The 27,018-nt window shown below is 41.0% G+C and overlaps 1 protein-coding gene across 1 annotated transcript in view; it reads left to right on the top strand.

Annotated features, from left to right (window-relative positions):
- pth3r (parathyroid hormone 3 receptor) overlaps positions 1–26,771 on the top strand; it is a 57,618-nt gene extending 30,847 nt beyond the window's left edge. Inside the window, exons 3-13 of the mRNA XM_036946628.1 lie at positions 2,135–2,245; positions 4,062–4,186; positions 5,575–5,669; positions 11,060–11,213; positions 13,170–13,323; positions 16,295–16,355; positions 16,442–16,508; positions 16,783–16,877; positions 17,291–17,432; positions 19,751–19,792; positions 25,323–26,771. Coding sequence (XP_036802523.1) covers positions 2,135–2,245; positions 4,062–4,186; positions 5,575–5,669; positions 11,060–11,213; positions 13,170–13,323; positions 16,295–16,355; positions 16,442–16,508; positions 16,783–16,877; positions 17,291–17,432; positions 19,751–19,792; positions 25,323–25,844 — 1,568 coding nt within the window. The 3' untranslated portion in view covers positions 25,845–26,771. The remainder of the gene's footprint in view (positions 1–2,134; positions 2,246–4,061; positions 4,187–5,574; positions 5,670–11,059; positions 11,214–13,169; positions 13,324–16,294; positions 16,356–16,441; positions 16,509–16,782; positions 16,878–17,290; positions 17,433–19,750; positions 19,793–25,322) is intronic.
- The last annotated feature ends 247 nt before the right edge of the window (positions 26,772–27,018 follow it).

The following is a 27,018-nucleotide window of genomic DNA, read 5'->3' as shown; positions in this document are numbered from 1 at the left end:
GAGAGGTATGGGAAACACTGTTACAGGACATAGCCTATACTTTTTTATGATTTCATTGGGATCCCCTTTGGCTACAGTAATGCACCCAACTGAAAATCAAGGGACAGAAAAGGTTTCTGGTGCAGTGGTTGTCCAGATTATGAATGATTTGTTAAAGTGTCAAATCAGCTTGCCTTGTGTCAACCACCATCAGTCCAATATGGGACGAAGTGTAATTGATGACAAATAAGATTGTTCGTCACTTCCTCCTGTTCAAGTGCAGTCAAAAGCGCTATCAATCCAATATCCTGGAGTGAAGTATTTCCACAGTGACGGAAGGTTAGATGTGTAGATGAATGATAGGAAAAACCAGCTCAACTCACGGTCACGGGGCATAGAGTTATGATGCAGAGTCTTGATACAGATTGTGATTGGCCATCTGTTAGAAACGTAATTACAGATGCATCGTATCATCTGAGATACAGTGCATTCAGAAAGTGTCTCCGCATTGTGTTATGTTACAGCCTTATTCTCAAATGGATTAAATTGAAAAAAAAATCCTAATCAATCTTCACACAATACCCCATAATGACAAAGGCAAAAATAGGTTTGCACATTTATTACAAATAAAAACAGAAATACCTTATTTGCATAAGTATTCAGACCTTTTGCTATGAGATGTGAAATTGAGCTGAGGTGCATCCTGTTTCCAATGATCATCCTTCAGATGTTTCTACAACTTGATTGGAGTCCAACTGTGGTAAATTCAATTGATTGGATATGATTTGGAAAGGCACACACCTGTCTATATAAGGTCCCACAGTTAACAGTTCATGTCGGAACAAAAACCAAGCCATGAGGTTGAAGGAATTGTCCGTAGAGCTCCGAGACAGGATTGTGTCGAGGCACAGATCTGGGGAAGGGTACAACAACAAAAAATTATGCAGCATTGAAGGTCCCCAAGAATACAGTGGTCTACATCATTGTTAAACGGAACATGTTTGGAACCCCCAAGACTCTTCCTAGAGCTGGCCACCTGGCCAAACTGAGCAATAGGGGGAGAAGGGCCTTGGTCAGGGAGGTGACCAAGAACCCGATGATAACTCTGACAGAGCTCCAGAGTGCCTCTGTGGCAATGGGAGAACCTTCCAGAACGACAACCATCTCTGCAGCACTCCACTAATCAGGCCTTTATGGTAGAGTGGCCAGATGGAAACCACTCCTCAGTAAAAGGCACATGACAGCCCACTTGGAGTTTGCCAAAAGGCACCTAAAGGACTTTCAGACCACTCTCAGACCAAGATTCTGATGAAACCAAGATTGAACTCTTTGGCCTGAATGCCAAGCATCACATCTGGAGGAAACCTGGCACCATCCCTACGGTGAAGCATGGTGGTGGCAGCATCATGCTGTGGGGATGTTTTTCAGCAGCAGGGAGACTAGTCAGGATTGAGGGAAAGATTAACAGAGCAAAGTACAGAGAGATCCTTGATGAAAACCTGCTCCAGAGCACTCAGGATCTCAGACTGTGGTGACGGTTTACCTTCCAACAGGACAACAACCCTAAGCAAACAGCCAAGACATCGCAGGAATGGCTTTGGGACAAGTCTCTGAATGTCCTTGAGTGGCCCAGCCAGAGCCTGGGATTGATCCCGATCAAACATATCTGGAGAGACTTGAAAATAACTGTGCATCAACGCTCCCCATCCAACCTGACAGAGCCTTGGAGGATCTGCAGTGAAGAATGGGAGAAACTCCCCAAATACAGGTGTGCCAAGCTTGTAGCATCATACCCAAGAAGATTCAAGGCTGTAATCATTTCCAAAGGTGCTTCAACAAAGAACTGAGTAAAGAGTCTGAATAGTTACAGTATGTAAATGTGATATTTCTGTTTTTCATTTTTTATAAATTTGCAAAATGTATAAAATACTGTTTTTGCTTTGTCATTATGAGGTATTGTGTGTAGATTGATGAGGAAAAAAACTATTTTAGTATAAGGCTGTAACGTAACAAAATGTGGAAAAAGTCAAGGGGTCTGAGTTTTTCCGAATGCATTGTACATTATGAAATGAAATGTTGGTTGAATGTTCTACTGATTAAGAAAGAGCACAATGACTCATACAAAATGGCCATCTGTGCTGTTGTATTTTTGCAGAAGATGACTGTGTACCGGAGTGGGATGGGATTATCTGCTGGCCCAGAGGGAAGCCTAGTCAGCTGGTCTCGGTTCTATGTCCAGAATACATCTACGACTTCAACCACAGAGGTGGGCTGGCTCATGACAAGATCACTAACCTAAAGCTCAATAGCTGCTTTGTTCTTTTTGAATACACTAATGGACAAACCCCAGACAGTAGAAGGAAATACAGTACATTGTCCACATACATCGATCACTTACGTAATCATGACAAGTCAGTGATAGATTGTGTTTACCAGCAGACACTGGTCTTCAGGTTTTGTAAATGTAAAATGTATTGTGTTACGAAACCAACAACTAGCCTACGGATATTGTTGCACTCGCTTTGTCTAAGGGTCATAGGCCAAGTTGCATTATGTAACTTGAATGAATTATGTGCATCTATGTGAGAAATCAGCTGAATCAGCTGTGTTGAATGTCAATTTTCCCAGGGAAACAGTAAGCTAACCTTGGCCAGCTCTGTCTCTCTTGACCTTTTGGTCAGCCAGTCCAAGCTGATTATTCTTTGTTAAATTGGTGACAAAACATAAATATGTACGAAAAAGGAAAAATACCAAAGGCATGCCCAAAAAACAAAAAACAAAAAAACAAAAGGCCCCATGGCCACCAAACAAAACCAGCAGCCTCACGGCTAGCAAGCTGGGAAACTGACCCTTTCATCCAACCTTCTAATAACAGTCGATTCCTTATAAAGTGCACCTTGTGAAAAGCAAATTCAGTTCATGCAGTTCACCAGTCCCAAATCGAGTACTCTTTTTGCACAGTACTTACAGACATCTGCATGCACGCTCAAGTTTGTTCATGTGTTTACAACAGTCCCAAGCTTTACCATAAGGTGTCTTAACTCCACATTACATTAGACGTAACACGTATCAGCCTGGCTTTGAATATGCAGTATGGAAGTTTAGTAGCTACAGTAGTTGTTAATATCACACTCTGGCTTGAATCTGGTTGTCTGTATGGTTCATACACATAAGATACAACAGAAGCACACAATCCTCAGTTTTAGTCTAACAATATACACTGAGTGTACAAAACAGTAGGAACACCTGCTCTTTCTTTTATTGTTTTTATTTAACTAGGCAAATCAGTTAAGAACAAATTCTTATTTTCAATGATGGCCTAGGAACAGTGGGTTAACTGCCTGTTCAGGGGCAGAACAACAGATTTGTATCTTGTCAGTGTGGGGATTTGAACTTGCAACCTTCTAGTTACTAATCCAACGCTCTAACCACTAGGCTACCCTGCCGCCTCAAAACATCTTTCCATGACATACACTGACCCGATGAATCAAGGTGAAAGTTAGGAACCTTTATGGACGTCACCTGTTAAATAGATGAAGGCAGCAGACAGGTTAGCAGAGGGATGTTTAAGCCTTGAGACCATTGAGACATGGATTCAATGTTCACCCTGTGTGCCATTCAGATGGTGAATGGGCTAGACCAAAGCCTTTAGAACGGGGGGGGGGGGGGGGGGGGGGGGTATTAAGGTGCAAGGCAACACTGCTGGGTTTTTCCAGCGCAACAATTGACCATTTAGTCCACCACCCAAAGGATATCCAGCCAACTTGACACAACTGTGGGAAGCATTGGAGTCAACATGGGCCAGCATCCCTGTGGAACGCTTTCGACACCTTCTGCTGTTCTGAGGGCAAAAGGTGTGCAACTCAATATTAGGAAGGTGTTCCTAATGTTTTGTACACTCGGTGTATGCTTTTGCTCATGGGCTTGGGAGGTGAGTCTTTTTCATTTCTGGGCAATATTTCTGTGGCATTTAAGGGATCTATTTTGGCTCAAGAGCCCCTCCTGAGACAAAATCTCTGTTTTGCCCTTTTTAAGGCTATTGTACTAATGCTGATGCTATCCCTCTTCTCCCCATCCCCCAGGTCAGGCCTATCGTCAGTGTGATGCCTCAGGGAACTGGGAGCAGGTGCCTAGCATCAACCGCACCTGGGCCAACTACACTGAGTGTACCACCTACCTATTGTCTAGCCATAGAAGCCAGGAAGAGGTGTGTGTGTGTGTGTGTGTGTGTGTGTGTGTGTGTGTGTGTGTGTGTGTGTGTGTGTGTGTGTGTGTGTGTGTGTGTGTGTGTGTGTGTGTGTGTGTGTGTGTGTGTGTGTGTGTGTGTGTGTGTGTGTGTGTGTGTGTGTGTGTGTGTGTGTGTGTGTGTGTGGAATAGTAAACGGACACAATTTGACCTACTAGGGAGATCTTAGTAGTCTCCACAAGGTCAAATGCTATTACTTAATAGGGTTAAGGTTAGAATTGGGGTTAGGTTTAAGAGGATTTCTATTTTTGCTGGTATCAAACTTTGGGTTGTACGGGCCTCTTGCAGCTTTCTGCCCTGTTTCTATATTGAACAGTGACAGTTCAACAACAGGAGGAAGACAATTGTTGATAAAGTGGTGGGGGTAAACAAGTTTAATTTTGAAACAAATGTTATATAATTCATCATAATAAAACATACAAACTGGATCAATAAATTAATAGATAAACAATTAAGTAAGTGAGCAAATAATTGGAAATCACACCAAGGGATGAAGGGATTAAGTGCAACAAAGATAAGTGCTATGTTAATGTGCTTTATATATATATAATACAATTAAATATACAAATATACAAAACCAGATTGAGCTGGTCTGGAGAGGGTTAGGTTTAGGGTTAGGGTTACAGTTAGGGTTAGGGGTTAGGGAAAATAGGATTTTGAATGGGACTGAATTGTATGTCCTCACAAGGTTAGCTGTACAAGACTGTGTGTGTGTGGTTGTGGTTGTGTGTGTAGTTGTGCTGTGCGTGTGTGGGCACATTTGTGCGCTTGTGTGTGTGTCAGTCCTGTGTGGCTCAGTTGGTAGAGCATTGCGCTTGCAATGCCAGGGTTGGATGTTTGATTCCCACGGGAGATCAGTAAGGAAAAAGTATGAAAAGGCATAAGAGTGGCTGCTAAATGACTAAAATGGTAGTGTGTGTTATTTTTGAGGGGGGATTTTCACCTGAACAAAGCCCTCTCTGTCTATTTAAAGTGAACAGTTATCACAGTGTCAACCACAATGCATGAATTAGTAACCCTGTGTTGACCAAGCATTTTGCTTGTGGCAAGAATCTTTTTCAGGCATAAAAAAAAAGAATCACATCAAAACCCTATGTGGAATTCATCAGTCCATCATGACACTCACCCACTACGAGCTGTGGTCTTCAGCAGTGGACCGTAGCCATTTGTGAACAGCATGTTCTTGACTTTGTTCCTGTTCACACGCGCACACACACAAGCACGTACACACACACACATTCACACACACACATGCAGAGACAAGTATGCACAATTGCACACACACACACGCACGCACGCACGCACGCACGCACGCTCATTTGCTGAGTGTATTTGTTCTCCATTTTTAGGAGGTGTTTGAGCGGCTACACTTGATGTACACCATTGGCTACTCCATCTCTCTGGTATCCCTACTGGTGGCTGTCTCGATTCTCTGCTACTTCAAGTAAGACCCCTTTAATGCTCCTCTTCAGTAGTAATACCATAGTAATACCAATACACTAGTCCACCATTCATAAAAATCTAAAAGACTCAGTTAAGACATAGGTGATTTATTGCACGTGTAATACCAAAGATAACATTTGGTAAGTAGAAAGTAATTAATAGCACTTTACTTAATAATGCTATATAGCATTATGATGTGGTTATAATTAGATGCGGTGACATAAGCACAATTAGGACCCCCTTAAAAAGACCAGTATTTCCAGTTTGTTTACTGTCATGATATCAGATGAATCTGCCACACTGGTATGCAGGTATCCTCTAAACTGCGCCCGTACTACATGGCAGCACACTTTCTCCAGGATTGCCGCGCAGAAGAAATGCCATGCTGTGCAGAGATGCAAGAGATTGAACTTCACTGAGTTCGCCCTATTAGTTTGCACTATATACAGTGCATTCGTAAAGTTTTCAGACCCCTTGACTTTTTCCACATTTTGTTACGTTCCAGCCTTATTATAAAATTGATGAAATTGTTCTTTCCCCTCATCCATCTACACACAATACCCCATAATGACAAAGCAAACATTTTGCTAATTTATTCTAAATAAAACATATCACATTTACATAAGTATTCAGACCCTTTACTCAGTACTTTGTTGAAGCACCTTTGGCAGTGATTACAGCTTCGAGTCTTCTTGGGTATGACACTACAAGCTTGGCACACCTGTATTTTGGGAGTTTCTCCAATTCTTCTCTGCAGATCCTCTCAAGTTCCTTCAGGTTGGATCGGGAGCGTCGCTGCACAGCTGTTTTCAGGTATCTCCAAAGATGTTTGATCAGGTTCAAGTCCGGGCTCTGGCTGGGCCACTCAAGGACATTCACAGACTTGTCCCGAAGCCACTCCTGCGCTGTCTTGGCTGTGTGCTCAGGGTTGTTGTCATGTTTTCATCCCAGTCCCTGAGACTGAAAAACATACCCACAGCATGATGCTGCCACCACCATGCTTCACCATAGGGATGGTGCCAGGTTTTGTCCAGATGTGACGCTTGGCATTCAGGCCAAAGAGTTCAGTCTTGGATTCATTAGAACAGAGAATATTGTTTCTCATGGTTTGAGAGATCTTTAGGTGCCTTTTGACAAACTCCCAATGGACTGTCATGTGCCTTTTACTGAAGAGTGGCTTCCGCCTGATGGAGTGCTGCAGAGATGGTTGTTCTTCTGGAAGGTTCTCCCATTGCCACAGAGGCACTCTGGAGCTCTGTCAGAGTGACCATCAGGTTCTTGGTCACCTCCCTGACCAATGCTCTTCTCCCCCTATTGCTCAGTTTGGGCAGGTGGCCAACTCTAGGAAGAGTCTTGGCGGTTCCAAACTTCTTCCATTTAAGAGTGATGGAGGCCACTGTGTTCTTGGGGATGCTGCAGAATTTATTTGGTACCCTTCCCCAGATCTGGGACCTTATATAGACAGTTGTCTGCCTTTCCAATTCATGTCCAATCAATTTAATTTACTACAGGTGGACTCCAATCAAGTTGTATAAACATCTCAAGGATGATCAATGGAAACAGCATGCACCTGAGCTTAATTTCTAGTCTCAGAGCAAATGGTCTGAATACTTACACTACCGTTCAAAAGTTTGGGGTCACTTAGAAATGTCCTTGTTTTTGAAAGAAAAGCACATTTTTGTCCATTAAAAGAACATAAAATTGATCAGAAATACATTGTAGACATAGTTAATGTTGTAAATGACTATTGTAGCTGGAAACGACAGATTATTTATGGAATATCTAAATAGACATACAGAGGCCCATTATCAGCAACCATCACTCCTGTGTGATGTCACTTTGTGTTAGCTAATCCAAGTTTATCATTTTAAAAGGCTAATTGATCATTAGAAAACCCTTTTGCAATTATGTTATTCTAGCTGAAAACTGTTGTCCTGTTTAAAGAAGCAATGAAACTGGCCTTCTTTAGACTAGTTGAGTATCTGGAGCATCAGCATTTGTGGGGTTGATTACAGGATCAAAATGGCTAGAAACAAAGTTTGAGAAACAGACGCCTCACAAGTCCTCAAGTGGCAGCTTCATTAAATAGTACCCGCAAAACACCAGTCTCAACATCAACAGTGAAGAGGCGACTCCAGGATGCTGGCCTTCTATGCAGCGTTCGTCTGTCCAGTGTCTGTGTTCTGTTGCCCATCTTAATATTTTATTTTTATTGTCCAGTCTGAGATATGGCTTTTTCTTTGCAACTCTGCCTAGATGGCCAGCATCCCAGAGTCGCCTCTTCACTGTCGACGTTGAGACTGGTGTTTTATGTGTGGGTTGTGGGTGTAACTACCCATTTAGTGGGGGATATTCAAAACTGACCTAAGATCAGTGTCTAGGGGCAGTCTCACTGTACACCAAAAATGTGACTGACAGGCTTATGTAGCAAAATGTGAAATTGTATTTTTTACATTGAATAAAAGTAGAGACTCAGCTACAAAATGGTATATCATACATTACATTTGAGGAACAATGGGAAAGTAATTTTGCTTTGAAAGTTGATAAACTTGTAAACTCACTTTTGAGAAAATATTTTTGGTACTACTACTGAAGAGCCCTTCTTTGTCTACACCCATTCAGCATCGTTCACATCCTCTTAACCTTTATCTCCACCCATCTCTTTAAGGGTTTATCTGAGCGTTCTGTACTAACAGCAGACAAGCACCCATGTAAAGACCTTTATTATACACAGATTTGAAATAGCTACTGATAACAAACGTGTATTTTGTGGTTGTGACCCAGAGGCTCTTGACCATTTATTTTGGGACTGTTCTTATGTCAGATGATTTTGATAAGATTTTTTTAAACTGCTATTAATGTCAATTTGAAAGACTCTGATATTATGTTTTATTTTGATCCAAATTATATAGACCCTGATTTAACTATCATTGTTAATTTGTTTATTTTTCATGCCAGATTCTTTACTCATAAAATGAAGTGAGCAGAGAACAAACCCCTCTTCACATTGTTTAAGATAGAATTGAAATGATTTTGAAATGATTGGTAAGTGTAAAAACAAAAAAGCAATATGTACCATAAAACTTCTTGACAAATTGAAATTGTATCTCGATATGTAATACCCGTCTGTTTATGTACTCTTGTTTGTATACAGTTGAAGTTTACATACACCTTAGCCAAATACGTTTAAACTCAGTTTTTCACAATTCCTGACATTTAATCCTAGTAAAAATTCCCCTTCTTAGGTTAGTTAGGATCACCACTTTATTTTAAGAATGTGAAATGTCAGAATAATAGTAGAGAGAGATTATTAGAGAGAGATTTATTTCAGCTTTTATTTCTTTCATCACATTCCCTGTGGGTCAGAAGTTTACATATGTTACGCCCTGACCTTAGAGATCCTTATTTATTCTCTATGTTTGGTTAGGTCAGGGTGTGACTCGGGTGGGAGAATCTATGTTTTCTATTTCTTTATTGTTCTTGCCTAGTGTGGTTCCCAATCAGAGGCAGCTGTCTATCGTTGTCTCTGATTGGGGATCATATATAAGCTGTGATTTTCCGATTGGGTTTTGTGGGGAGTTATTTTCTGTTAAGCTGTTTTGTTGCATGACAGAACTGTGCGCTTTAGTTTTTTCTACTTTGTATTTTGTTGCGGTGTTCAGTTTATTAAAAATCATGAACACCTACCACGCTGCACCTTGGTCTCCTTCTTCAACCCATGAGAACGTTACAACATACACTCAATTAGTATTTGGTAGCATTGCCTTTCAATTGTTTAACTTGGGTCAAACGTTGCAGGTAGCCTTCACAAGCTTCCCACAATAAATTGGGAGAATTTTGGCTCATTCCTCCTGACATAGCTGGTGTAACTGAGTCAGGTTTGTAGGCCTCTTTGCTCACACACGTTTTTTCAGTTCTGCCCACAAATGTTCTATAGGAGTGAGGTCAGGACTTTGTGATGGCCACTCCAATACCTTGACTTTGCTGTCCTTAAGCAATTTTGCCACAACTTTGGAAGTATGCTTGCGGTCATTGTCCATTTGGAAGACCCATTCGCGACCAAGCTTTAACTTCCTGACTGATATCTTGACATGTTGCTTCAATATATCCACATCATTTTCCTACCTCATAATGCCATCTATTTTGTGAAGTGCACAAGTCCCTCCTGCATCAAAGCACCCCTACAACAGGATGCTGCCACCCCTGTGCTTCACGGATGGGATGGTGTTCTTTGGCTTGCAAGCCTCCCCCATTTCTCCATAAAGTACAATCTTTGTCCCCATGTGCAGTTGTAAACTGTAATCTGGCTTTTTTATGGCGGTTTTGGAGCAGTGGCTTCTTCCTTGCTGAGCGGCCTTCAAGGTTATGTTGATATAGGACTCGTTTTACTGTGGATATAGATTATTTTGTACCTGTTTTCTCCAGCATCTTCTCAAGGTCCTTTGCTGTTCTGGGATTGATTTGCACTTTTGGCACCAAAGTACGTTCATCTCTAAGAGATGTTTCCTTCCTGAGAGGTAGGACGGCTGCGTGGTCCCATGGTGTTTATACTTGCGTACTATTGTTTGTACAGATGAACGTGGTACCTTCAGGTGTTTGGAAATTGCTCCAAAGGATGAACCAGACTTGTGGAGGTCTACAATTTTTTTCTGAGGTCTTGGCTGATTTCTTTTGATTTTGATTAACGTTAGCTAGCTAAAGGTACACTTTTACTTGAAATGAAACTACTTTCTTCCCTGTGTACATCATAGATGGACTCGTCTCCTTTCACGGGTGCCATGGTTGTCCTTAATTTGAAGATGTAATCCGGCGACAGGTGTTTTCTCCATCTCCTTAGCTAGCATACTCTAATTCCACTGAACTCGATTCCCCAGAAAATGGAGAGCAACACTTATGCAGTTTTACTACGTGATACATAAAAAAGCCACGTTAGACAGGATTACCAACAAATGCTGACCAGCTCAAATAGACAGAGGCGTGCTGCATGGTAGACCAATCCAAACTCATCTCTTGGGATGTCCAGCCCACTCATTATCTCAGCCAATCATGGCTAGCGTGAAGGTTGCTGACTTTTTCTGTGGCTAAACCAAGTAGTCTCATAATTTAACAATGCACACTAAGATACCTATCTGTTTTTCATGTGATAAGCATGTGGCAAGTGTAGGCCTCATAGGTAGCTGTTGGGGTCTCTGAACCTATTGTAATCTGCACTGGAATTACTGCTCAACAATGTTATCAGACGGATGAGATCTGATGTGTCTTCAGTGGGTGGTTTTGTATGATTATTTTTCTTGTTTGTTTCACATGTTCTGGATGGTTACTATGACAAAAGTTCATTTGAGCTGTTGTTTGATTTAGTGAAAGAAGCATTGCTCTCTCTCTTCCCTCCAGGCGTCTCCACTGTACACGGAACTACATCCACATTCACCTCTTCACCTCCTTTGTGTTTCGGGCCATCAGTATCTTTGTGAAGGATGCTGTCCTCTATGCCATGTCTGACGACGGAAAGACTGAAGCAGAGGAATTGGCAGAGAGACCCCATATGGTACTGTGCACTTCTGTACTGACTAAAATTTGATTAGATTGAAGTTTATTGTCTTACACGAGGAACATCTTCCCACAGCTCACACATACATAAACCGCATAGAAAAACACAGCAGGAAACAAACAACAGTAAACAGTAAGATATAATTAGTACCCCCACACCTGCACATATAGGAGGAAGCTACATATTATTCTTCTTAAAGTGTGGCTGAACTTTTCCCGTGGCTTTTCTGCTGCTTATTAAGAAATGCGGTTCAATGTGGGTGTGTTATGTTTGCTATTGTTGTTTGTCCCTCTTGAATCACCATAGACCACCTTTACTCCACACAGATGCGTACAAAGCTCTCCCTCGCCCTCCTTTTTAAAAATCTGAACATTTTCAAAAAGTAATCTGCGTCATCTATCCTCCCGATTCCTGCTTACAAGCAAAAACTAAAGCAAGAAGTACCAGTGACTCACTCAATATGAAACGGTCAGATGACGCGGATGCTACGCTACAGGACTGTTTTGCTAGCAAAGACTGGAAAATGTTCCGCGATTCATCCAATGGCATTGAGGAGTATACCACCTCAGTCACTGACTTCATCAATAAGTGCATCAATGATGTGGTCCCCACAGTGACTGTACGTACATATCCCAACCAGAAGCTATGGATTACAGGCAAATTCCACACCGAGCTAAAGGTTAGAGCTGACGCTTTCAAGTAGCGAGACACTAATCCAGATGCTTATAAGATATCCCGCTATACCCTCAGACGAACCATCAAACTGTCAAAGCTTCAATACAGGACTAAGATTGAATCCTACTTCACCGGCTCTGACACTCGTTGGATGTGACAGGGCTTTCAAACTATTACGGACTACAAAGGGAAACCCAGCCGCAAGCTGCCCAGTGACACGAGCCTACCAGATGAGCTAAATGCCTTTTATGTGTGGTGCCAGGACAACAACCTCTCCCTCAACATGAGCAAGACAAAGGAGATGATTGTGGCCTACAGGAAAAGGAGGGCTGAACACGACCCCATTCACATCGACTGGGCTATAGTGGAGTGGGCGACAGTTTCAAGTTCCTTGGTGTCCACATCACCAACAAACTATCATGGTCAAAACACACCAAGAATGTCTTGAAGAGGGCACGACAACACCTTTTCCCTTCAGTAGACTGAAAAGATTTGGCATGGGTCCCCAGATCCTAAAAAAGTTCTACAGCTGCACCTTCGAGAGCATCACCATCTGGTATGGCAATACGATTGGATAGTGTGCAAACTCCGTGCATGACAATTCTCCCTAGGCGTTACCATCCTGTGTTAGTGGGCAAGTGGGAATGATCAAAATCAAAACCCAGCCCTCATGTAAGTCATTGCATTTACACTAATCTCACAAAACTCTGTTTTGGAATATATTGACTTTATGACCAACGTTATCCTACTTACACTTTTTTGACAGTTTTGGCACTGGAATAAATAATTCTGACCAATATCGATGACACAGTTTTCAACTAGAGATGTTGGTTTTTGTGTTCAGTTGCCCTTGGTGATAGGCCCTGTGATGAAACTCCTCCCAAGTCTTGATGTCTCTGAGAATGTCAAGTAAAAATAAGATATTAATTTAGCAGAGGATTTTATCCAAAGTTAATTACAGAAATGTCAACATTGACAGTGACACAAACATTCAGTATATGTGGCCCATGCGGGATTCAATCGCACAATTCGATGTTCTTTACACCGTGCTCTATCCCAGGGGGCCAGAAAAAGGGCAGTTATTGGAAAATATATAGGTCCATTATAATTTCGACATACTTTCGACATATATGTAGTTTAAGCTACGGATTGAAACCGTAGTTTGCCCCACCTGCTCTAACCCATTGATCCATTGGAACCATTATCTGATGATATGTTGAATGTCCCAAGTCCCTTATAAACAATATGAACACCTCTCTTCTCTCTGGCACCCTATAGGTGGGCTGTAAGGTGGCCGTTACTCTCTTCCTGTATTTCCTGGCGACCAATCACTACTGGATCCTGGTGGAGGGGCTGTACCTGCACAGCCTCATCTTCATGGCCTTCCTCTCAGACAAGAACTACCTGTGGGCGCTCACCATCATCGGCTGGGGTGAGTTTTTCTACACACCCTGCAGGATACAACTTTCTGGTTCCAGGTAGGACAATTTTACCTAACGAGGTACCCTCAAAAAACTCTATGATGAAACGGTTTTTACCTTGAACCTAAAAAGGTTCTAGAACCAAAAAGGGTTCTACTAAGGAACCAAAAAATGGTTCTCCAGGGATAGCCAAAGAATCCTTTAAGGTTTTATGGTACCTTTTTTTCTAAGAGTGTAGACCAGTGATTCAGCCCATTGACTTTTCAAGTTGTCTTTTTTGCAGCCATTTCAGAAGATTGATTTATCGTATGAATTTGGTTCCTGGGGCGTTAAAGTGGCAATCTGCAGTATAAAAAAATAACGACGCGTGCACCCCATCACTGTTTCAGTAAACTGCTGGGGATGGTGCTGGAGAAATGTAACCACTCTCAAAATCATAGACAGAGCTAAGGCTGCAAGGACAGGCCATACTAAGGACTGGCCGTCCATGATTTCAAATTATAGTTTGAGTCATATCTTGAGGCAATACAGTGTTTGTTCACATTTACATTGTTTACAAAAAAATTGGTAAAACAAGCTTACTGTATATGTTGGGATCTGACAGGGAATGACAGTTGAACTAAACTAATGAGGCATTTATTAGTGATATTCTTCAAAAATCAATGGGTATATACAGTGGGCGATTTTAGCATGTAAATGTTGGTGGGGCAAAACATTTAAAAAAGTGGAATGCATGCCAGCAAAGCCACTAAACAATATATTAATTGCACTATAACAGTGGAAAACGGTGCCCGCAAACTGTTAGGGTTTACATAAAGCTGTTCCAACAGCAGTCCCAACATCTTACCACTGTTACACCTGGCTATTAGCGGAGCCTTGTCTGGCTGCAAAACAGTTCATTCAGCCTCATTTACTGTCTTTAAAAAAAACATAGCTGATATGGCTGACTTGCTTAAACAAATGTGGTTTCTAATGACAATTGAGATGTACAAACTATGGCATAAGGGGACGACAAGCGGATAAGAGGCAATCCATAATTCCGATTAAGACAACAACCGAGCTAGGACTGTTATATTTGTCAATATAACTATCTGTTTAGCACTTCTGAAATGTACAATAACATAATTCAGAACATGGGCCGTTCTTACAGTGCTCTCCCTGTACACCGAGTTAGAACCGTAGGATAAATAAAGGGGGCATATAAGCAGACAATGATTTACATTACAATTACAATATTTGATGACTACATTTCTCTAAAACAGGTTATAGACTACAGTAGAACAGTCAGAACAGTGGGCTACTAACATCTTACTACACAACATACACTTAGCATTACTTTCTTAGTTACAGTATACATAACTCCCTGGCACATTACATAGTTTATGAAGCAACAAACAATATATTTTTGGACTCACATTGTTGTGCTCGGCTGACTTGAACAGGAAGGTGGCGTGGTAGTCCTTCGAGTTAACAGTTGTTTTGAGCGCGGCACAAATCATCCTTCATTGATAGCATGGCCAATGTTAGATGTTTATCATTATAAACTTGGAAAAGAACCCCTTAATCCCAGATTTGGGATCACAGAGCCACTGTCACTGATTCCTTCCAAACCACTCATTGTTGAATTTGCGATTTCCAACTTGTGAAATGTTTATGTCCAATGGCCGATGAGCACCGATATGTTTTATCTATAATTTCTCTTCATTATTTATCTTCATATGACAAGGATTAAACATGATTTGCCAGTAGATTGTCGACTTGATTCATGATGATGACTGCTCGCTAAGATTGTGAAAGTATGATGTTGACATGATCAGTCCAATCAAAGCTACTGTACATATAACGTGATTTGACATAATTTTATCTGTGGCCAATGACCTTGAGCCTTCTTGGATGGGTACTTCTATGGCAGCAGCCGAAGGGCTAGAATTTTCAAGGTCTGCTCTTACACTTGGCAGTGAAGTGAAGTCCCCAGTGACAGAACACTGAGCCAATCACAGCGCAACACCCTGTATTTTCTGCTGGCCTGCCCCACCACCACAGAAAGCACTGCGCTAGACTGAAACACCTGCATTTTGGAGCTGACTTACTCAAGAAAACAAAAAAGAGACCCTGTTTGTATGCAGCTTTATTAACTCAATGATATGTATTATTTTTTACAATGTTTGTAAACTGATATGTGACATGTATTAATGCCAAAAGAACATGCAAAACACGTTAATGCTAAAAATGCTCTGAATGACTAGTCGCCACTGGGTATATATCATTAATCTAAAAATCCAAAAAAGGGTTTAAAAGCAGCCACAGATTGCCTCTTTAAACACTCCTCCATGTGTTGCGAGATCATTCCTAAAGACAATTATGTACTTTTTACTTTACACATTTCCCTGACACCCAAAAGTACTTGTTACATTTGGAATGCTTTGCAGGACGGGAAAATAGTCTAATTCACACACTTATCAAGAGAACATCCTTTGCCATCTCTACTGCCTCTGATCTGTTGCCTAGTTAAATAAAAGTTCAATAGAAAATAACAAAAATATCTGGTGGACTCACTAAACACATGCTTTGTTTGCTAATTATGTCTGAGTGTTGGAGCATGCCCCTTGCTGTCCGTAAAATAAAACAAAACAAAGAAAATGGTGCCGTCTGGTTTGTTTAATATAAGGAATTTTAAATGATTTTTACTTTTGATACTTAAGTATATTTGATCAATTCCATTTACTTTTAATACTTAAGTATATTTAAAACCAAATACTTTTAGACTTTTACTCAGGTAGGATTTTACTGGGTGACTTTTACTTTTACTCGAGTCATTTTCTTTTAAAGTGTTTTTCCGTTTACTCAAGTATGACAATTGGGTACTTTTTCTGGAAAAGACCCCCTGGAAAGATACCTTTGTTGTGTATGTAAGATAGCACAGATGGGAATTCAACATTCATCTATTTCACCCACCTACCGCTTTCCCTCCCTCTCTCATAGGTGTCCCTGCAGTGTTTGTGTCTATTTGGGTCAGTGCGCGAGCATCACTGGCAGACACTCAGTGAGTCCCTTTATACATAATTGTTTGTACATCACAATTAAGTGAATAATCACACTTAACAGCAGCTATTCTACACACATTTGCAGGTGCTGGGACATCAGTGCGGGAAATCTGAAGTGGATCTATCAAGTCCCAATTCTTGCAGCCATTGTAGTAAGCAAATATTTCCTTTTCACCTAGACTCATGCACTTCACAAGCATTGGTCTCTTGTCCCTTTTTTATTGTTTGATAGCATCCTTGATTTCACATCAAACATTGTATTTGACACAATCCAAATCAACTCAAAAGCTGAAAGGTACTATTTATTGGTATTCATATCATGAATACGGTGTCCGAAGTCAGAGTGACTGTTACACACCAACTCCTTGTGACTCTGAGGCTGTCTTAATATGGACACCTTACATGTATTTCTAACTCTTCCTACAGGTGAACTTCTTCCTGTTCCTCAACATCATACGAGTGTTGGCCTCTAAGCTGTGGGAGACCAACACAGGCAAACTGGACCCCCGTCAGCAGTACAGGTGAGGGGCTGCATTAGACTAATAAACAGTAAAAGACTGACAATAGACTAGTAGTAAACTAGTAATGCACTTGTAATAAACAGCACTAGTAGTAGCATGGATCAATTAATGCATACATGCTTTATGCATATGATACAACCCACAATTTCTTCACTTGCGATAGAGCCTAGGCTAGTTTTTCCCGATTGCATGACATGTGACTGTAAATTTGTGTTTTGAAAAATATAATTTGAAATCAGAAATCACCATGCATGGTATGGGAATACAATGGCTGTATTTTGATGGTAAATCCTACGTTGTCTTACATAGCTTCACGTTTCTCTAAATCAAGGCCACTTTATTCAAACATAGATAAATAGCATATTACACTGCTATAATATTATCTGTAAAATTGTGTCTGCTCCTGTCCACAGGAAGCTGTTGAAATCCACCCTTGTCCTGATGCCCTTGTTTGGAGTGCACTATATGGTGTTTATGGCTCTACCCTACACTGAGGTTACGGGCCTGTTGTGGCAGGTGCAGATGCACTACGAGATGTTCTTCAACTCTTCCCAGGTCAGACACCCCAAAGGGCAAATACTCCCTGAGAGAAAAACATATATTTTTCAGTGTTTTGATCGTGTTTTGAGGTTGACGTTTATTGTCATGAGTCTTGTCCTGGAGGCAGAACTGAGTGATTTCCCCATAGATAGGGCAGCTGAAAAGTAACAATTGGCTATATTGTAAAAATGTATGAAAACAAACATTTGATTTTTGGTCTTAATTTAATTTTGGGATAGGCGTCCCGCTTCCAGTGAAACTGAAGGGCGCGCAATTCAAATAAATAATCATAAGTTATGGATATAAACATTTAGGTACATATAAGTGTCTTATATCGGTTGAAAGCTTACATTATTTTAATTTTACATTATTTTAATTTTACAATATGTTTATTATTTTACAATAAAAAATCTAAGAAAAAAGACAGCAATACTAACAATGACATTCATTGTACTGTTGAATGGGATGGCCAATTTAGAGGACAAAACAAAACTTAACTCACACATACACAAAATAAAACTAAATCCTATTAGGTGGTGCATGTATAACAAGACAGCATATAGTCATTACAAGCAGTGTAGTTAAGCCAAAAATAAATATTGAGTGGAGTACAGCACAGAGTAGCAGCAGATCGTCAACCCAGTTATGAAGCGGGACTAGACCATTTATCCAGTATCGGCTGCCATATTTTGTAACACATTGAACTTCTATTGGAGGTATTGTATCGAATCTTTTCCATATGTATTACATTCCCTAAATCCTTTTCCATATGTATTACATTCCCTAAATCCTTTTCCATATGTATTACATTCCCTAAATCCTTTTCCATATGTATTACATTCCCTAAATCCTTTTCCATATGTATTACATTCCCTAAATCCCGTAACCACATTTCAAAGGTAGGTACAGTCTCCAGTTTCCAAAATTGCAATATGAGCCTTTTGGCTAATAGAGTACAAAGAGAGACAGCTTTCCCTTCGTGGTTATTCCCATCAACTGTACCAAACAGAGCGGTCAATGGGTCTGGGACTAGAATTCTATGAAAGGCTCTAGATAAGTAATCAAAAATGAGAGCCCAGTAAACATGTAACTTAGGACATGTCCAGAAAATCTAATGTGGGACTATTTGGCTTCATGCCATACTGTGGGATATGTGTCCTTACGAAATTCCTGATTTGAAAGCTTACATTCTTGTTATCTAACTGCACTGTCAGATTTACAGTAGCTATTACAGCAAAAACATGTCACGCGATTGTTTGAGGATGGCGCCCCACATCAAAATATTTTTACACCGGCACAGGTTTCATAAATTCACAAATAGTGATTAAATTTTCACTTACTTTTTGAAAATCTTCCTCTGATTTGTCATCCAAAGGGTTCCAGCTATAACATGTAGAGTCGTTTTGTTAGATAAAATCCTTCTTTATATCCCAAAAATTCTGTTTAGTTAGCACCATCGATTTCAGTAATCCACTTGTTCAACATGCAGAGAAAGGAATCCGAAAATCTAATCTTTGTTTCAACAAGTCAAAATATGTTTCTATTTACTCCTCAGATTGCCTAAAATGTAATCAAACTATAACATACTTCTTATGGAAAGAAGTATGTTCAATAGGTAACCGATTTTAGCAGGTGCGTCCTGTCTTCATGGCACACGCAAACACGTATTTCCAAGACTGTGTTCCTGTACTAAAACTGATATTACGTATTCGTTTTTGAAGTTACAAGCCTGAAACATTGAACATAGACTGCTGACACCCTGTGGAGACCATAGGAATTGCATCCAGGGAGCTAATTTTCAATATGACCTTATACTTGCCATTCTAGGAGGATGGTCTCTCTCTCAAAAAAATTCTGGTTGGTTTTTCTTTGGATTTTCTTCTACCATATCTATTGTGTTATATTCTCCTATATTATTTTAACATTTCTTCAAACTTCAAAGTGTTTTCTTTCCAATGGTACCAATTATATGCATATCCTGTCTTCAGGGCCTGACGAATTCATTCAAGTGGAAATTGAGAAAAATTTTGAAAAGATGGGCCTAGCCCTAAGAAGGGTTAGGGTTAGGCATTATGATTAGCAGTGCGTTTTTTTGTGTGGCTGTGTCAGTTAGAAACCACTCTGCAGAGCTGCCTCCAGAACAAAATTAATGACGAAAAAAGACTAATCTGCCAAATTTATGCAGGCTATTGTCCATCAACTGTTGATGACTATTAATGACAGATTTATGTTATATCCTAAAAATTTGTCCTATGTCCTGTTCATAAATGTTGAACAGCACTGAATGTATTTCCTTTATCTAAACTTGGCCTTTTTCCCTTTTATCCTTTCAGGGATTCTTTGTGGCATTCATCTACTGTTTCTGCAATGGGGAGGTAAATGCAGAACAATCTACCTCATTTTGAATATCTACGGAAGTCCAGAGAGGACATATGAATAAAACATTTTTTTCCCTATGTCGAGGTTACGACTTATCTCATAATCACTACATAACAAAACTTGTTTTTGTCAAGATCAAGATATAATCAAAAGTTACACACATCATCTAATAATTTGTTCAGATGCACAACAATCACTTAATCAAGGAGCGCTGTGGCTGCGCTGATGCTTGACAGGCAATTGTCTCCCTGGCTGCGTGCCCCAAAGACTACAGCCAATCGCATGCAAGGAATAATGCAGCTAACTTGGCTAGTCTTGTGAGCTAGCTAGTTAGCTAAGTAGCTTGTTACCTATACTGGTTGTTAGTGTGCATTACTGTGTATAAATATCCTAAACAAATATATAAACGCAACATGCAACAATTTCCAAGATTTTACTGAGTTACAGTTCATATAAGGAAATTTAAATAAATAATTTGGGCCCTAATCTATGGATTTCACAGGACTGGAAATACAGATTTGCATCTGTTGGTCACTTTTGGTCACTACTTGACCAAAAGTATGTGGACACCTGCTCGTCGAACATCTCATTCCAAAATCAGGGGCATTAATATGGAGTTGGTCCCCCCTTTGCTGCTTCAGCAGCCTCCATTCTTTTGGAAAAGCTTTCCACTAGCTGTTGGAACATTGCTGCAGGGACTCACTTCCATTCAGCCACAAGTGCATGAGTGAGGTCGGGCACTGATGTTGGACGATTAGGCCTGGCTCGCAGTTGGCATTCCAATTCATCCCAAAGGTGTTCGATGGGGTTGAGGTCAGGGCTCTGTGCAGACCAGTCAAGTCCTTCCACACCAATCTCGACAAACCATTTCTGCATGGACCTCGCTTTGTGCACTGGGGTATTGTTATGATGAAACAGGAAAGGGGCTTCCCCAAACTGTTGCCACAATGTTGGAAGCATAGAATCGTCTCTCCAATGTCATTGTATGCTGTAGCGTTTAAGATTTCCCTTCACTGGAACTAAGGCTCCTAGCCCGAACCATGTGAAACAGCCCCATACCATTATTCCTCCTCCACTAAACTTTACAGTTTGCACTATTCATTCGGGCAGGTAGCGTTCTCCTGGCATCCGCCAAACCCAGATTTGTTTGTCGGACTGCCAGATGGTGAAGCTTGATTCATCACTCCAGAGAAGATGTTTCCACTGCTCCAGAGTCCAATGGCGGCGAGCTTTACACCACTCCAACCGATGCTTGGCATTGCGAATGTTGATCTTAGGCTTGTGTGTTGCTGCTCTGCCATGGAAACCCATTTCATGAAGCTCCCAACGAACAGTTATTATGCTGAAATGTCTTCCAGAGGCCATTTGGAACTCGGTAGTGACTGTTTCAACCAAGGACAAACGATGTTTATGCAGTACATGCTTTAGGACTCAGCAGTCCCGTTCTGTGAGCTTGTGGAGCCCAAAAATCCTCAATGGGGGACATGTCTGGTGAGTATGCAGGCCATGGAAGAACTGGGACATTTTCTGCTTCCAGGAATTGTGTAAAGATCCTTGTCACATGGGGCCGTGCATTATCATGCTGAAACATAAGGTGTTGGTGGCAGATAAATTGGCTTCAGGATGGCACAGTATCTCTGTGCATTGAAATTGCCATTGATAAAAGGCCATTGTGTTTGTTTTCCGTAGCTTATGCCTGCCCATATCATAACCTCACTGCCACCATGTTGGGCTCTGTTCACAATGTTGGCACCAGAAAACCTCTTTCACACATGACACAATACACGTGGTCGGAAGTTGTAGGTCGGTTGGACATATTGCCAAATTCTCTAAAATGATGTTGAAGGAAGCGGATTATCTTGGCAAAGGAGAAATGCTCAGTAACAGGGATGAAAACAAATTTGTGAACAAATTTCGAGATAAATAACCTTTTTGTGCGTATGGAGTGGGTGAGCTCTATTCCTGGAATGCTCACAGGCTGATGAATCAGGATGCTGCCTTGTAGGCTGTTTCATATGTAAGGCTCCTTGCAGACATTGTTGGCAGAATACGCTGCATTCGGAAAATATTAAGACCTCTTTACTTTTTCCACATGTTGTTACATTACAGCCTTATTCTTAAATGGATTACATACATTTTTTCCTCATCAATCTACACACACTACCCCATAATGACAAAGTGATAACAGGTTTTTAGAAATATTTGCAAATGTATTAAGAATTTAAAAAAACAAAATACCTATGCTATGAGACTCAAAATTGAGCTAATGTGCATCCTGTTTCCATTGATCATCCTTGAGATGTTTCTACAGCTTGATTGGAGTCCACCTGTGGTAAATTCAATTGATTGGACATGATTAAGAAAGGCACACTGTCTATTAATGTCCCACAGTTGACAGTGCATGTCAGAGCAAAAATGAAGCCAAGAGGTTGAAGGAATTGTCTGTAGAGCTCCAAGACAGGATTGTGTTAAGGCACAGATCTGGGAAAAGATACCAAAGAATTTCTGGAGCATTGAGGATCCCCAAGAACACAGTGGCCTCCATCATTCTTAAATGGAAGAAGTTAGGAACCACAAACCTTTCCTAGAGCTGGCCGCCCATCCAAACTGAGCAATTGGGGGAGAAGTGCCTTGGTCAGGGAGGTGACCAAGAACCCAATGGTCACTCTGACAGAGCTCCAGAGTACTTCTGTTGAGATGGGAGAACCTTACAGAAGGAAAACCTTCTCTGCATCACTCCACCAATTAGGCCTTTATGCTAGAGTGGCGAGACGAAACCCACTCCTCAGTAAAAGGCACTAGACAGCTCGGCTTGGAGTTTGCCAAAAGGCACCTAAATGACTCTGACCATGAGAAACAATTGAAACGCCTGAATTCCAAGCGTCACGTCTGGAGGAAACCTGGCACCATCCCTACGGTGAAGCATGGTGGTGGCAACATCATGCTGTGGAGATGTTTTTCAGCGGCAGGGACTGAGGTGCCAAAGGTGCTTCCACAAAGTACTGAGTAAAGGGTTTGAATACTTATGCAAATGTGATATTTCAGTGCATTTTTTGTATAAATTTGAAAAGAATTCTGAAACTTTTTTTGCTTTGTCATTATAAGGTATATGCAGTTCATTGCATGATTAATATAATTCACCAATACATTTCTTGGTAGTCCAAAAAATATTGCTATCTGGTTGTGAATCACAGCTGGCCTGGTACATTATTTGCTGCCTCCACCAATTCGGGATGCACTGTTTCAGTTTCAATGACTTAATATTTTGGACAAAAACGGATGAATGTAACTAATCTAATCAAATGTCACGATTGTTATAATAAGTGGACCAAGATAAAGCATGGTATGGTTCCATCCTCTTTATTATGAAGTGAAACTCAAAGAAAACAATAAATGCAAAACAAAATTGTGAAGCTGCTATAGTGCTCACAAGCAACTATACATAGACAAGATCCCACAAAACACAAAGGGGAAATGGCTGCCTAAATATGATCCCCAATCAGAGACAACGATAAACAGCTGCTTCTGATTGGGAACCATACCAGGCCAACATAGAAATATAATCACCTAGATGACCCACCCTAGTCACACACCGACCTAACCAACATAGAGAATAAAAAAGCTCTCTATGGTCAGGGCGTGACATCAAATCAAACTTTATTTGTCACAGCGCCAAATACAACAAGTGTAGACCTTACCGTGAAATGCTTACTTACAAGCCCTTAACCAACAGTGCAGTTCAAGAAGAGTTGAGAAAATATTTACCAAATAAACTTAAGTAAAAAATAATTAAAAGTAACACAATAAAATAACAATAACGAGGCTATATACAGGAGGTACCGGTACCGAATAATTGTGCAGTGGTTCAGGTTAGTTGAGGTAATTTGTACATGTAGGTAGGGGTGAAGTGACTATGCATTTATTTACAAGTCTCTGCTAGGTAAAGCCCCGCCTTATCGCAGCTCATTGGTCACCATAGCAGCACTCACCCGTTGCACGTGCTCCAGCAGGTATATCTCACTGGTCACCCCCAAAGCCATTTTCTCCTTCGGTTGTCTTTCCTTCCAGTTCTCTGCTGCCAATGACTGGAACGAACTGCAAAAATCTCAGGAGTCGGGACGAGACAAACAGACAAACAGGCAGCATTTCTCAACCAGTCGAAATCATGAATCAGCTGCCATAATTTTTATAGATATATACAAAGCAATGTCAATTGAAAAAAGGTCAAACGAAATGAAGTGCAGCTACTTTGCAGTCATTCCAGCTTCAGGTTGACGTGATTTTAATGCCAAGCAAAATCGTGTCTCTTTAGCTCATTATTATGGATGTATCGAAATAAATGTTGTGAGAAAACAGCTTAAACAAATGTAAATGCAGCTACTGTTGTTATTCTGGCTGCACTGCTTGACGTGACTGTAAGGCCATAGTTGGCTACCTAGCAAACAAGGGATAAGAATGTTGCCAGCCAGTATGTCAATGGAACACTTAGAACAAATGACTGGGTCGCGTCCATAGATACAGAACAAAAAAAACAAAAAAAAGACTGGGTCGCGTCTCTGGCAACCAAACCGATAGAATGAATGACCAGCCGGCTTGGGTAGCAACCCTAGATTTGTGTCGGAACTATATCTTGTGGAAGGATGAAATAGTATGAATACATTTAACAAAATAACGTTTTTAATGAAAATGTGTCAATTATTATTTGAATATGTTGGTAACCCGTTGTATAAAAGTGATAATGCCCTCGAAGCAGGTGTTTCGTCTCGGGCCTAACAACACCTGTGCCAATATATCCTCCAAACACCGGCTTCTCGGGCATTATCACTTAAGTGTGCAGTCTGAACGCTTGGAGAGAGAAGCGCTCTGAATTTACGAACAGACTAGCTGACAATGCTCTGAATTTACGAACATCTAATCTAATTATCTAATGTTCCCTTGTTAGATTTGAGCTAATCTTGCTCTTGCTATTAGTATTTGATATTGTTGTTGATGTGCATAACTGAGGGAGAGAGAGCCTACCTTTTCATGGTTGTTTGATCAATAGGACTGTAAAGTTCCCAAATGTAAGACTCCCGTGATATTTACATATTTTTGTGGCTTTTGCAAAAAATGCGTTCTAATAATCTAAAGTCGTGCTGTTACTACTGCCTGTAAACACACAGTCCGGTTCAAAGTGAATGATGGCAGGCCCGTGTGGCAAATAGCTTTTTTGCATAAAGGGCTACTGTAGCTCTGATTGGTTAGGGTGCACCGGTCGGCGTAGACTCCGGTCCCGGATGAGACAGATGTTTTTATTAGGTTTTATTTACAGCAGTGTCTATTATTTGTCCAAACACACGGCCGCTTTCTCATTGTTTATTGCCATAGAATTTTCACAATTGCCTTAGTCTGTCATTCCCAAACAATCAATGAATTTATGAAGACGAGCATATCTAAGTGCTCGCTTGTCAGAAAGTGTAGCAGATTTTTATAAGATTTAATGTTGCTTAAACACTGTCAGTTCCACTTTAATTCCTGTCTTCCCAGGTGCAGGCGGAGGTAAAGAAGGCATGGCTACGGCGGAGCCTGGCCTTGGACCTCAAACAGAAGACCCGGGTGACCAGCAGTGGGGGCGGGGGCAGCTGCTACTATGGCGGCATGATGTCACACACCACCACCCACAGCGTGAGTCTGACTGTGGCCAATCCCAGAGGAATGTCCCTGAATGGGGCAGGGGCCCCCGGGATGGGAGGAGCTGGGGGAAGCAATGGGGGAGGGGGAAGCAGGCAGCCACGCCTCACCTCCTCCTTCCACCCCCTCACCAACCTGCCAGGTTACGTGCCCAGCAACACGGAGACCCCCAGGCAGAAACTTGTTATTTGGAGGCCTGGGGTGGGGGCTGAGGCCGGTGTTAGTGCCTTTCCCAGGAACCCCAGGGCTGCTAGCGAGGGGATCCAAGGGGGTGGTGGTGGAGCCAAGACAGAGCCTGCAGTCTCTGTGCCCCAGCGGTTGGGAGACGAGGACCCCTGCTGCTCTTTGTCTCTAAAGGAACTAGAGACCATCTTGTGAACTGGAACTGTCAGATCTATGGCTTCTAACAGTGAGAGCAGCACTGTATCAGATGGCTTCACTTATCCAGATTCCTGCCATGGATCCATATCAAAGCTCCATTCAAGTGATCTCCAATGACCTATTTGAATCTCCCCTGAATCCCTCGTTTGACTGATGTCTGAAGACTTAGCTAAGTACATTTAGTTGGGGTTAAAGAATCATTGTGTGTAAACTGGTCTGATGACACGATTATCAGTAGAACATTGATCCAAGGATCATGAAGAAAAAACATGTACTTGTAGCATGATTGGCGATTTAATTTATCAGTGGTTGTAATAAAGAACCCAATGACTAGTGAGTTGCTGCACCCATGTGGAGTCCTGCATGCCTTTCTACACGTGCCATATTTGTTTGACAGACTATTGTTTTTCCTTTTATATTTGCCTGTCTGTCTGCTTGTCTGCTTTCTCTGATCTCTTCTCTGTCTGCCTAACAATTCATGCACTATTCGTCTATTGTAGTGAGATGTCATTTTTTATCTGAGAAAAACATGGAAATGAAGCTTTTACAGCAATGAATAAGCAGCAGTAGGATGCATTTGAAGACATCCTTACCTGGGGCCCATCGCCCAATGAGCAAAACTGGTGCATTTAAAATCCCAATACACTTTACCATAAAACAATAATAGATTAATAAAATAACAAAAACACATGTCTAAAACAGTAAAATATCAGCTCAGGATTTACCTTCAGTACAGATTTACCTTCTTTACAGATGTAAAGAAATTGTTATTTTGGATAGTGATAGCACACTTGCTATGTACAATGCATTCGGAAAGTATTCAGACCCCTTCACTTTTTCCACATTTTGTTACGTTACAGCCTTATTCTGAAATGTATTAAATTGTTTTTATTTATTTATCAATCTACACACAATACCCGATAATGACAAAGCAAAAACAGGTTTTCAGGTTTTCAATTGTTGCAAATGTATTCAAAATAAAACAAACGTAAATATCACATTTACTGTACATAAATATTCAGACCCTTTATTCAGTACTTTGTTGAAGCACCTTTGGCAGCAATTACAGCCTTGAATATTTTGGGTATGACGCTACAAGCTTGGCACACCTGTATTTGGAGAGTTTCTCCCATTCTTCTCTGCAGATCCTCTCAAGCTCTGTCAGGTTGGG

The sequence above is a fragment of the Oncorhynchus mykiss genome, chromosome 16 (genome assembly GCF_013265735.2).
Source record: "Oncorhynchus mykiss isolate Arlee chromosome 16, USDA_OmykA_1.1, whole genome shotgun sequence".
NCBI classification, from domain to species: Eukaryota; Metazoa; Chordata; class Actinopteri; order Salmoniformes; family Salmonidae; genus Oncorhynchus; species Oncorhynchus mykiss.
This window is presented reverse-complemented; position numbering and strand designations above follow the sequence as displayed.